This window comes from Morus notabilis, unplaced genomic scaffold, assembly GCF_000414095.1.
Source record: "Morus notabilis unplaced genomic scaffold, ASM41409v2 Scaffold678, whole genome shotgun sequence".
In the NCBI taxonomy this organism is placed as follows: domain Eukaryota; kingdom Viridiplantae; phylum Streptophyta; class Magnoliopsida; order Rosales; family Moraceae; genus Morus; species Morus notabilis.
In genome coordinates, this window is record NW_010364743.1 from 54023 (window position 1) to 65203 (window position 11181).

The following is an 11181-nucleotide window of genomic DNA, read 5'->3' on the forward strand; positions in this document are numbered from 1 at the left end:
GCTGGCCCAAACCTATCTTAATATAGTATTAAAGCGGCATGGTAAGACATGGCACTGTTTAAAGCACGCGGGCTTAGCCCATCAATGCTAATGGGTTGACATACCTCGGCACATGGGCCGACCAGACCTGACCCATGACTCGCGTGGGGCCTTCGGAGAATGGCTAGGTCGAGCCGCACTAGTCCGTTCTTACGTCTGTATAAAAACGAATTTAGATTAGTACTTATTTAAATTTTGATGCTTAAATTAATGGTGACTTACTAATAATATTATGTCGTGTCATCTAAGAAGTTTGAAATTCTTTTTAACACTTTACTATACTTCATTGTATTTGAGTCCGTAAAAAGTGTGTATATATATATATATATATGTATGTATATTTATTTATATGTTTGTCCTAACCTTTCAGTTAAAGATATTGCTAGTCTTTCGAATTATAAGTATTTTTCAATGGCCAACCCTTGTTAGTAAATATGTTACATATATCCTAGGTAGGATGGTGATTCATTCAATTTATTTTATGTTCTTGTCTGTAGATGATATGTCCTTTTCTTTTTCTTCTGAAAGTAGATATGACTTTATTTTTCTGGCCCATAGGACTATACAAAACACAAATTAATGCGCGCAACCAATACTTGCCGTCTATAATGAATGATGCGGACCAATAGCATTGTAGTTCGAACGAGCTGAATGTATGACACGCCATTCGAATATGTGAGTTGTTGTGTAAAAATGAAATTGTCTATATGATCACAAATTTTGGACGGAAAATGAAATTGTCACGAATATGTGTGTCTCTAAATTATTGATATTATAGTTAAGAGAGTGCCACTTCTTCATTCTTCATCGTTGGAAGAATATAAGACACAATTTCACGCATATTCGTATTAATTGGGTTGTGATACAGCCATAGCCTGAGACTCGGCCATAATTTCGTTCTCATAGCATTGTTGGGATATTGTTGGTGATGATATTCTTGAAGCAGCTCAGGATGATTTTTTTTTTCCCCACATATCTTTGTCGAAGAATTTCAAAATTACGCTTTGAATTTAGAAATATTTGGCAAAAATATCCTAATTGATGTATAAATTAATACGTGTATGGGTCGTTAGTTAAAGACATGAATAAGCGAAGTGATTAACGATTCATGTGAACTTCAAATGTTAATGTCAGTAAAAGAAAAATCCACAACCAATTAGGGTGTACGTACTGTTAATTTCCATGTGTTTCTAAATTCAATGAGTTAATTGTAAAAAAAAAGGTAAAAAAAAACAAATAGACTTCAGGGAGCACATTGTTGATGAGAGAAGGGTGGTGGAAGGGGGCAGTGGCAAAGCCCTGGATTGAGGCGGTGGTAGGGAGATGGGAAGAATATAAGTTAAAAATGAAGAAGACGGGACAAATAGAAAAGCTTTAGGGTCGGAAGCATGGATCTTTTAGCGACAACATTTGTTGTTGTTAAAACTCGAATTGAATTTTAAATTAAAAAAAAAACGTCCTTTTACCAATGATGAATGTTGTGGCTAAAAGTCCTGGACATAAATTTTGACATATAACAACGACATTTGTTGTCACTAAGCAATTCACGGATAATGAAAATTTGCCACGGGAATTCAGAGATGAATTTTGTTGTTTATTTATACCTGAGGAGACAATATCTCATTTGATTAATTAATTTTGGGTTTAGAGGGTGTACGTACTCTTAATTGCTATGTGTTTCTAAATTCATTGAGTTAATTTTTCTTTTTTTAAAAAAGGGGAAAAAAAAAACAAATAGACTTCAGGGAGCACATTGTTGATGAGAGAAGGGTGGTGGAAGGGGGCAGTGGCAAAGCCCTGGATTGAGGCGGTGGTAGGGAGATGGGAGGAATATAAGTTAAAAAGGAAGAAACGGGACAAATAGAAAAGCTTTAGGGTCGGAAGCATGGATTTTTTAGTGACAACATTTGTCGTTGTTAAAAGTAGAATGGAATTTTAAATTAAAAAAACGTCCTTTTATCAATGATAAATGTTGTGGCTAAAAGTCCTGGACAGAAATTTTGACATATAGCAACGAAATTTGTTGTCACTAAAAAATTCACGGATAATGAAAATTTGCCATGGGATTCAGAGATGAATTTTGTTGTTTATTTATACCTGAGGAGACAATATCTCATTTGATTAATTAATTTTGGGTTTACCCTAAGTTTCAGCTTGTACACTTAGCATGCCAATATGGATACTGTCGTCATTCATTTTAGGGATTAGATACCGGTTGCTTTACCTTTGTCTTAAAAGTCTTCAGAGTCGCGACAAAGGTTTTTGAGCATATAACTAGTTAGAAATTCAGAATTACCTCATCGAAAATTTGACTAGCTTAGCAGTTATACAAAAATCACCTCAAGCTTGGAGTTCTTCAAACTAAACCGTTGTTTTTCATTTTCTTATTCCCTAGACCGTTGAAGTAACAACTTTCAATTTCAATACTATTAATAGATCAGTTTTTTCCCCCCTCTCATTCCAACACAAATTTATCATTTACTTTATATATATTTGATGTGTATGATTGTGTGTAATATTCAAGTAACCTATAGTTTTTAAAAATTGCTTCAAGCTCAGTAGCTCATAACTTTTACCCCCCAAGTATTAGTGTAGTCCAATCTATCTAAAATCTTAATTAATGTTGCCCCACTATACTTCTTCCCTGCTGTAGCTCTTTCTGATTGCGAAGTTCATTCAAAAGGTTGGGGGTAGAATGACATTGAAACCAAGATCTTCTCCGGTTGGCAAAGGTAGTACCTATAATGTTGATTTTTGTAACATATAATACCACAAAATAAACCCAAGTCAGCAGAAGATGTAAATAGATTAAGTGTTAGTCTTACCTTTGCCCTCTAAACTTTATGGTCATTCCCATTTTACCGCACAAACTTTAATAATTTTCGCTTTATCCTTAAAGTTTGAATTAGTCTCATTTAACCGAACTTATTAGATTTTCTATCAAAAACTGATAAAAAAAAGACGGGTATAGGTGTGGTCATTTGATATTTTTCCCGTGTGTTTTTTATGTTGTCGGTCTGTTTTGTGATAGAATTTCTACTAATAAAGAGGATTAGATGAGATTACTTTAAAGTTTAGTTTACAAAACGAGAGTTTTTAAAGTTTAAATTAGATAAAGTTTAGTCCTAGAGTCTGAGTGACCCAAATTCTTTAAATTAAACACGAGTCAAAAAGCAAATTGGGAGGCCGTTTCAGCTGAAAATATTTATAGCCAAGTTCTTTTTAGAAAAATCAATATACATTTGAATCATAAATGCGTAGTACGTGAAGTAGATAGAACAGGACTTTTGTATTCCACAATTGCAGGCCAAGAATTGACGCTACTGTTGGCAGTTCAACCGTTGAAATTGATCCATAACAACTTAAGTATAGATGCATAACCACTCGCTTTAATAATGAAATGATAAAAGCAACTATGAAATACCCTAAACCTTATGTTTATGACTATGTTTCATGTATGACAAGGAATTATTGAGATTCCTTATTTAAGTTAATGGTCAATGAATTTTTGATTACTCGATTATTTCGATAATTAGCTTATGATATTCTATGATGTACAAGAATAAAAAATAATTAATTTTGAGCCTTTAGAAATTTGAGAAATTGCGAGTTACTCAAATTTCTAAATAATCTAGTGAAGATCATGAAACACCATAAATGTACAAGATCAACGTGAAAGTGGTGGTATAAATTATTTTTACGTGAGAGATCACTACAAGAATAATCACTTTAAGAGACCAAACTTTTTGATACTAAAAAATTTTTGGTAGCAGAAAGCACACTTTTTGCTACCAAACTCTGGTAGCTGAAAGTATCAAGGCTTTAGTTACCAAGTTTGGTAGCAAAAACAATAGAATCCGCTACCAAATAAAATTTGATAATAAATAACATGGCGGGAAATGAAATTTGGTTCCCGTCAATAGGTTTTTGCTGCCAAAATAATATTTGGTAACAAAAGCATAAGATTCTGCCACTAAAAATTTGGTAGCAAAATGTTACTTTTTTGCTGCCAAACATGTTTTGGTAACAAAAACTTGGCGGGAAGCAAAATTTTTTCCCGCATGAGGTATTTGCTATCGAATTATTTTTGGTAGCAAAACCTATAACATTTGCTACAAAAGTGTTGGAAGAAAAATGTAACTATCTGCCACCAAAATTTGGTAGCGAAAAATCAAGTTTTTGCTACCAAAAAACTTAATTTTTTGCTACCAAATTTTGGTAGCATAAAATAAGAATTTACTACCAAATTCTTATTTTGGTGACAAAAAGACGTTTTTTACTATCAAAAGTTGTGTTTGGTAGCAAATCATATAAAAACATTAATATTTACATTTTGTGCTTGTATTATTTTTTTTTTAATTTTTTATGAATATGTCCTATATTAAGTTTAACAATCATCCTAGCATATTTTGTATAATAATTATTTGATAATTTAGTTATTTTGTGTAGGTGTAACAAGAGACATGTTCATGTGTACACATATGTGATCTTACTAATTAAGTATATGTTCCACATAGAGTAGTATATAATCTCGTTATTTGATTGATGTTTAGGTTTGAATAATGTATTTCAATTTCAAAACTACATTTTTTGTTATAATGTTATTAGAACAATGATTCTTAAATAATTTTTGACATTGAAATGTTATTTTTTTAATTTTTAATATACGTCTTTCTAGTACTAATTTCATATTTGGTAGCAAAAAATATGCTTTCAGCTACCAAAATAATGTTTGGTAACAAAAACCATAAGTTTCTAGTACCAAATTTGGTAGCAAAAAACATGATTTTACTACCAAATTCTGATTTTGGTGACAAAAATCGTTTTTTGCTACTAAAAATTGTGTTTGGTAGCAAATCATATAAAAACTTTAAAACTTACATTTTGTGCATGTTTTGTTTTGTTTTTTGTTTTCCATAAATATGTCCTCTATTATGTTTTAACAATCATCCTAGTATATTTTGTATAACAAGTGTTTAATAATTTAGTTATTTTGTGTAGGTGTAACAAGAGACATATTCATATGTACAATATGTGATCTTATTAATTAAGTATATGTTTCACATAAAGTAGTATATAATCTCGCTATTTGATTGATTTTTAACTTTGAATAATGTATTTTAATTTCAAAACTACATTTTTTGTTATAATATTATTAGAACAATGATTCTAAAATAATTTTTGTCATTAAAATGTTATTTTTTTAATTTTTAATATACGTATTTCTGGTACTAAATTCATATTTGGTAGCAAAAAATATGCTTTTAGCTACCAAAACAATGTTTGGTAACAAAAAATATAAGTTTCTGGTACCAAATTTTGGTATCAGAAAACATGATTCTGCTACCAAATTCTTATTTTGGTGACAAAAATGCACTTTTTGCTACCAAAAGTTGTGTTTGGTAGCAAATCATATAAAAACTTTAAAACTTACATTTTGTGCATGTATTGTTTTTTTTTTTGTTTTCCATAAATATGTCCTATATTAAGTTTTGACAATCATCTTAGTATATTTTGTATAACAAGTGTTTAATAATTTAGTTATTTTGTGTAGGTATAACAAGAACCATGTTCATGTTATATATATATATATGATCTTATTAATTTAGTATACGTTTCACATAGAGTAGTATATAATCTTGCTATTTGATTGCTTTTTAACATAGAATAATGTATTTCAATTTCAAAACTATATTTTTTGTTATAATGTTACTAGACCAATGATAATTTTTCTCATTAAAATGTTTTTTTAATTTTTAATATATGTCTTTATGGTACCAAATTAATATTTGGTAGCAAAAAATATACTTTTGGCTACTAAAATAATGTTTGGTAAAAAAAAAACATAATTTTCTGGTACCTAATTTTAGTAGCAGAAAACATGATTATGCTACCAAATTCATATTTTGGTGGCGAAAAGGTCTTTTTTTGCTACCAAAAGTTGTGTTTGGTAGCAAATCGTATAAAAACTTTAAAACTTATATTTTGTGCTTTTATTTTTCTTTTGCTAAATTAAGTTTAACAATCATCCTAGTATATTTTGTATAACAAGTGTTTAATAATTCAGTTATTTTATATAAGTGTAACAAAAGACATGTTCATATTATATATATATATATATATATGATTTTATTAATTAGAGTAATATATAATCTTATTATTTGATTGTTTTTTAACATAAAATAATTTATTTCAATTTTAAAACTATATTTTTATGATAATATTACTAGAACAATGAATCTAAAATAATTTTTATCATCAAAATATATATATTTTAATTTTTAATATATATCTTTCTACTATTAAATTAAAATTTAGTGGCAAAAAATATCAGTTTGCGAACTATGTTGTATAGAAAGTGCTAGAAACTTGTGATGACCATCAACTTGAACTAATCCTTAATCGTATAAAGGTTCATCTGAATGCTCTAAAAAAAATACACTTTCGGAAAACATACAGTTGCACTTGTAGAGAAGCTTGTTGCTGTTGGAGGTACTTTTATTACTTGAACACCTCTGTTTCTTTTTCTTATACATATTTTCTTTTGCTTGTTGCCTGCACTGAAGAAAGCAGTCCGTTTTGCGAAGTCTTGTCTTGGTTTGATTTTTTCTTTTTCTCCATCCTTAGTTTTGTAAGGCGTTAGGCAAATTACTGGGTTTGCGCATCCTAAAGTGCTGTTAATGACTAATTTTAAGGAGCATTCTTAGTGGGATATTCTAGAAATTAGCGAGTTGAAAAAGGAACATCTGAGAATTTGTACCACTATAGGCGCTTGTTTACAGAATCTTATTTTTACAGAGCATCTGAAAATTATGCGTGCTTGTTTACAGAGCATCTGAAAATTATGCACGCTTGTTTACCTCTCCTGATTCATTACCTCTTGGAATGGAGTAGATATATATTAGACGCACTATCGAATGAAGCAACAACAAGAGCTTATTCAAAAGCTACCTCAATAGATAAATACGCCGTCAAATCATCCTGGACATTCCGTCCTAAGAAGAAAAAATCTTCCGCCACCGCCACCATCGGCCTCAATTTGTTAGAGCGTTTAATTTTTGTAATATTAAGATTTTACTAGTACAATATTTGTATGAGTGTTTGGGTTTGTTTAAGTATGACTATTTTAGTATTTTGTTTGGATTCTAATATGTATTGAAATATTTAGAGATTTTTAAATTAATATTTAATATTTTATTTATATATATTTTTTCAAAAAATATAGGTATCTGTCTCAGTTTTGGTGACCAAAAAGCTCATACTTTTTGCTAACAAAATTTTGGTAGTAGAAAGCTCACACTTTTTACTACCAAATATATTTTGCTACTAAAATTTTGGTAGCAGAAAGCTCACACTTTTTGCTACCAAATATATTTTGCTACTAAAATTTTAGTAGTAAAAGCTCACACTTTTTGCTACCAAATATATTTTGCTACCGAAACTTTTGGTCTCCGAATATCATACATTTGGCTACCAAATACATTTTGTTACCAAAAGATTTTTTGGTAGCAAAAACTATTTGCTACCAAAATTTTGGTAACTAATACTTTCTGCTACCCACTTTTTACTACCAAAATTTTTTGGTAACAAAAACATTTTGCTACCAAAACAGGGCTTTTGGTAACAAAAAATTCAAATTCTTGTAGTGGATGGTGTAGACTAACGAAGTAAAATTTTTGGTGGAATTTCTAGCATTGAATTCTTAATTAGAGCATTGAAATTAGTTAAGGAGAAAATTTTTATAAAAATATAATTCAGGGCCAAATTTATAATTTTGGCAAATACGAAACCTACGACATAATTCTTTTTGAAAACATGGGTTCTAGAGCATGATTTTAAAAATGTTTGGGGTCGAATTAGAAGAAATGATGGGTTTCTAAAAGTTTCTCATTGGTTGTCAAGAGTTCACCACCCACAATAACTAATAAGATTTTAGCTTAGCTAAAAAAAAACAGAAAAATAAAGAAAGAAAGGAAAGAAGGTATCAACTAAAAACATACCATATCAGATTTTAGAGTCCAAAATTAGCTCTCTTTCATCTCTCTCACTCTCTCCTCAACCCCTTACAAAAAAACCACCTTTTCCACACCTCCAACCTTGAAATTTCTCCATCCTTTCTCTTCCTAATCCATAGAGGAAGCAAATCCTTACTTTTTCCCTTGTTTTAAACATTGGTAGCCCAAAAATCCTTCCAAAGTTGCTATCAAAATGAAATCCGAGAAGAAGGTTTAAGCTTCTTTAACATAGAGTTGGGTTTTGGTAAGGTCGTTCTTTCAATCACTGTCCTAAGATATTTTCTTCTATGAGCATCAACTAACACGAATTTTCTTGTGTTTTTTCTTCAATATTATTCCTCAAGTGCATTCATCCATGACCAGCCATATCCTCACCCTTAAAGCTACAAGTTTGAGCTGATAGAAAACCGAACTATCGATTAATCTTCAAGGCTAAGACTCTTAACCTAATTTAGAGCTTTGATGTTGAGGTTAAATATGTTAGTCTTATGACTTTGGATTGAGTTTTGGTTGATTTGAACTTAATGAACTCGAAATAGGATGTTGATCCAAGGGTTTGCATGTGAGTTTTAAACATAAAAATTTGCATATTATATGTGTATTGAAATGAACATGAATGAGTTTCTGAACCAGCTTTACATTTTAAGTTTTTCTGAATCTTTTCTATATTTTTTTTTGTCTAGACATCTTAAACTTTAAGTGAGTTCAAGAATCACAGAAAAAGGATTTTCTAGAATTAGTTATGATTTTTACAAGTTCATGCAAAAAAAGTGTCAAATTCTTGACAGAAATTTTTGTCTGGATTTCGAACTAATCTTGATGAGTCTAATGATTTTGAAACCTAGCATATAATAGCTCTAAATGAAGCCCCATAATTCTACTTTGATTTGGCAATAGTTTTGCAATTTTTGAAATTTCCTACAATTTATTATAAATTTTCTCGTAACAGAGGTCGAAGCTGCCCAAATGATAGAGTTTGTGCTAAAAGACCAACTTTTCTAATTTTGTTAGACTTGAGACTTGGGACAAGTTTTGTGAAATTTTATAGCTTGATATAGTCAAGATGTTTATGCAATGATGGTCTTTAGAAAAGTTAATTGTTAGGTAGATTTATAATGAAAGATGACAAAATGATATGTACATTATAATTTTGAGTGTTGAATGTTATATTTTGATTTTATTATGTTGGTTTGATTTAGATATATGACCAGCCTAAATGTAAGATGTTTTGTGATGGGATTAAAGCCAATAGTTATTTATGAATAGTTCCTAATTGAAATAGTTACGTGAATCTATCAATTTCTTAAAGTTCGTGTTATAAGTTGAGTTTAGAGATTATTTACTAAATAGCCCTTTTAAGAAGTTGAACTCAACACCGCTTTTTAAAAATTCTAATCCAAAGGGTGGAAGTCCAACAGTTGACTTTCACCATTTATCTAAACTCGCGAGAACAAAATTATTCCATAAGCCGTAATCAGTCCATAGGCCCGACACACGTGATTGTAGACAAGTGTGTGCCTCAAAAGAAAAGGCTCAAAATTAACTATGGTGAATGTGATAACAGGATCACGCACATCGTAGAATCAAGGATCCCAATCCTTATTTTGTTCACGATTAGATTTCTTCATGAAAGGTAAGTACAAGTACTCACCTATAACACACGTATAAAGTATATCTACAATGATATGTATAAATAGACTACAAAATTATCGATGATGTTATGTAGTTGTTTATGCCTATCTATGTGATTTAATTATGTTACTTGACTTTCAAGTTCATTTGATGTGACATACTTTCTTATCGTGATTTTAATACAAGGCATAAACAAAGAGATATTTTTAAGCGTCGTATTGAGACCAAGTTCTCTCCATGTTCATGTTATGTTCCGAGACCGAAGTCTCTTTATGTTCATGTTATGTTATGATGCCATGGGCTGACTTGATTAGGATCGCTCCTCCAATCACCCGTTGGTTGCACACAAGGTACGTACACAGGACCTAAATTTATGGTTTTCAAGACAAGATTTACATGTTTTATAAACCATCTATATATGAAACTACCTATGTTATTTATGTGAGTTATTAGCTTGTACTTGCTGAGTGTTAGCTCACTATTTTGGCTTGTATTGTAGAGCCAGGGAAACAACCATTAATCCAAGAGTAGGTGCATTTGGTCCAAGGGTGATAGCACAAATTACTTCTGAAAGTTTATTTTGAGATTATGTTTATTATTTTGGGATTGTAATATTTAAGCAAATTTACTAAGCAGCTAAAGATAAAACTAAACCAACATGAACCTATTTAATTAAGTATCCAGTAATTATCTAAGGAATTAAGTAAGTGGGGAAATTGGTCCAAAAAGCCTAATTTGGAATTACAAGTTTTAATTTCCTTTATTTCCATTTTAAAGAGTTTTCCTTGAAAATAACATTTTAAACAAGATATACCTATAATAAATGTTTAAGAGACTTTATAAAAAAAGTGGTCTATTTAAAATACTTATATAATTTTATGTTTCCCTCAAGTTTTGCAACAAGTTTTCTTTCAAGCTCAATGAGAACCTCTTTTGTTTGTTAGAACCGATCAAGTTAACAAAAAAGGAGATGAATCCTCATAAAAAAAGTTAAGTTCCAAGATAGGAACTATCAATTAAAGGTTCTAACAACAAGAGATTATCACAACGCAAGATGTTCCATTTTAAAAGTATTTTCAATTTTTATTTTGATGTTCAAACTTTTTAATTATGTACTTTAACCTTAATGCTTTTTTTTTAAAAAGAAAATTTTATCGTAAAATTTTTCTTAATACATTCTTTTAAGTACATATATGTTTCATGTTTATGCTATGAAAACCAAATAGTAACGCCTTGTCAGATCGAGTCGTTACTAATTATAAATTTGATAAACATCAACAAGCACTTTTTTTTGACATTTCTTGATTCTTTCAAATTTTGTGAATGTGTACATTATCGTTAACAAGTAATACAATAATAAGAAAGTATTGCCCCACAAAAATTGATTATTATTGATTACCGAAATTATGCTAACCCTAAATTTTTATTTGAACAAATCTAAATAAAGATGATGATGGTTACGAAATAAAATAGAACTATAATTAAAGAAAACACG

The 11181-nt window shown here is 30.0% G+C and overlaps 1 protein-coding gene across 1 annotated transcript in view; it reads right to left on the minus strand.

Moving 5' to 3' along the window:
- The window catches only part of LOC21385845 (O-acyltransferase WSD1), an 8406-nt gene extending 5510 nt beyond the window's left edge, over positions 1-2896 (minus strand). Inside the window, exons 1-2 of the mRNA XM_010106946.2 lie at positions 2865-2896; positions 105-195 (exon numbers count right to left, since the gene is read on the minus strand). Of these exons, the coding sequence (XP_010105248.2) occupies positions 105-195; positions 2865-2896 (123 nt within the window). The remainder of the gene's footprint in view (positions 1-104; positions 196-2864) is intronic.
- Positions 2897-11181: the final 8285 nt, after the last annotated feature.